The 2,500-nt window shown below is 32.4% G+C and overlaps 1 protein-coding gene across 1 annotated transcript in view; it reads right to left on the minus strand.

The window, feature by feature from the left end:
- The window catches only part of LOC125044924, a 35,641-nt gene that overhangs the window by 4,492 nt on the left and 28,649 nt on the right, over nucleotides 1-2,500 (minus strand). Inside the window, exon 3 of the mRNA XM_047641885.1 lies at nucleotides 1,487-1,628. Within this exon, the coding sequence (XP_047497841.1) occupies nucleotides 1,487-1,628 (142 nt within the window). The remainder of the gene's footprint in view (nucleotides 1-1,486; nucleotides 1,629-2,500) is intronic.

Genomic DNA, 2,500 nt, shown 5'->3' on the forward strand with positions numbered 1-2,500 from the left:
ATACAAGAGAGAGAAGAGAGATAAATAGCAATATCAGGTAAAGAGAGGGCGAAGGAGGAAATTACAAGAGATAAAGAGAACGCGAGAGACGTGCTTCTCATTTAATAACACTAAACCATCAACAAAATAAGAACGAATTCCCGTAACATGACATCCTTTCCTGCATGACACTATTTAACCTCACATGAACCTGGTATCTGTCATGCACAACGACCGTCGCATGATGTTTTACGACTTTACACGACCTTCTGTTGCAAATTGCAGAGGTGTTGAGGTGAAAAGCGTTTTCTCTTTTTAAGGAATTAATAGCGGCACAGACACACAACAATAGTACGTAATATCTATTATAGTGATAGTGACGACTGCAGTAATGATGAGGATAGAGACATAATGATAATAGCATTAACAACAATGATAATCTTAATGATAATGATAAGGATGATGATAATGATAATAATGATACTACTAATAAAAAGATAATAATGATAAAGATTATAATAATAACAATAATAATAATGATATCAACAATAATGATAGTTATATATAGTTAAAATGATGATGATGACGATGATGATGATATTGATAAAAGTAATAATAGTAATAATAATAATAATAATATAATAATAATAATAATAATAATAATAATGATAATGATAATGATAATAATGATAAAGATAATGAAAATAATGATAATGATAATTATAATAATAATATTAATAATAATAATAATAATAATGATAACATCAATAATAATAATAATGATAATAATAATAACAATAATAAAAATAATAATAATAACAATACCGATAATAATAATAATTGATAATAACAATAATAGTAATAATAATAATAATAATATAATAATAATAATAATAATAATAATAATAATAATAATAATAATAACAATAATAATAATAATGATGTAATAATAGTAATAATACTAATAATAGTAGTAATGATAATAATAATAATCATAGTAATAATAGTAATAATATCAAAAACTCTTATTATCATTATTATTATTATTACTATAATAATAATAATAATAATAATAATAATGATAATGATAATAGTAATAATGTTAATAATAATAATAATAATAATAATAATAATAATAATGATGATGATAATAATGATACTAATACTACTACTAATAATAATGATAATAATGATAATAATGATAACAATAATAATGATAACAAAAATAATGATAACAACAATACTACTACTACTACTACTACTACTAGTAATAATAATAATAATAACAATAATAATAATAATAATAATAATAATAATGATAATAATAATAATAATAATATCAATAACAACAATAACAACAATAACAATAACACTAATAATAAAAAAAACGAATAAAAATACCCCCCCACAACGCTTCCACCTTCTCACCCCTCACCCCCACACCCCACAGCGAGCCGCACCCCCCTCCCCCCACCCCCAACACAGAGAACCACACAGAACCACCGACCGTGCAGCGTTATGTCCGGCGGGGTTGGTTCCTCGTCGACCGCCTCCTGGTCTCGCCGTCGCTTGAAGATGCTCGTGAAAAACTCGAAGGGCCGGCGCCGGTTCGAGTCGTCCTCGCTCCCGGCCAACATCGGGGCCTGCAACTGAGGAGGAGGGGGTGGTTAGAGGGGGTGAGGTTTGGAGGGTGAGAATGAGATGGATGGAGGATGAGGGTGGAGGGTGAGGGACTGGTTGGGGGTTGGAGGGTGAGGTTGGAGGTTGTGGTTGGAGGTTGTGGTGGAAGTTGACTTTGGGAGGGTGAAGGATGAGGATGGGGGTTTGAGGTTGAGACTGAGTTTGAGGTGGAGGTTAACACTGGAGGGTAGAGGATGATGTTGGAGGTTGAGGGTGGAGAGTGATATTGAGTTTGGGTGTTGGAGGGTGAGAAAAAGGTTGAAGAATGAGGTCAGAGGCTGAAAGAATAGACAGGAGGAGGAAATCGGAGGGTTACTCTTGACAGAAATCGATAAAACCAAGAAAATGAGGTTGAGGCTAAGCTTGAGGTAGAAGGTTTGAGGTTGAGAGAGGTCTGAGCGTGAGGAAAACCCTAAGAGATGGAAGTAAGATGCTGAGGCTGAGGTTGGAGGGTGAGGTTGAAGGGTGAGGTTTGAGACGTAAATTTGGGGTTGGAAATCTGATTAGTGGCAATAAGGTTAGGGGGTTAAACGTCAGGAACTGGAACTGGAATTTCGTTCAATTTGAGGTTGGAATTTAGACTGACATGTAAGTTACAGTTGCAAGGCAGACGAATCAGAGACAATACTGAAGCACAACTCAGAATTTGTGTTCAAACTTCTTGTTTTTTATCATTATTTGTTATAATTTATATGTTTTGACGTTATTATTATTCTACTGTGTACTTTATGAATACTTGTAGCATATTATTACTGTCTTCATTATTAGCAATAGTAGAAGATCGAAGCCAGGATTACTAACTAACTAATTAGTATTATCATCGTCATCACTTTTATATATA

This window comes from Penaeus chinensis, chromosome 36, assembly GCF_019202785.1.
Source record: "Penaeus chinensis breed Huanghai No. 1 chromosome 36, ASM1920278v2, whole genome shotgun sequence".
NCBI classification, from domain to species: domain Eukaryota; kingdom Metazoa; phylum Arthropoda; class Malacostraca; order Decapoda; family Penaeidae; genus Penaeus; species Penaeus chinensis.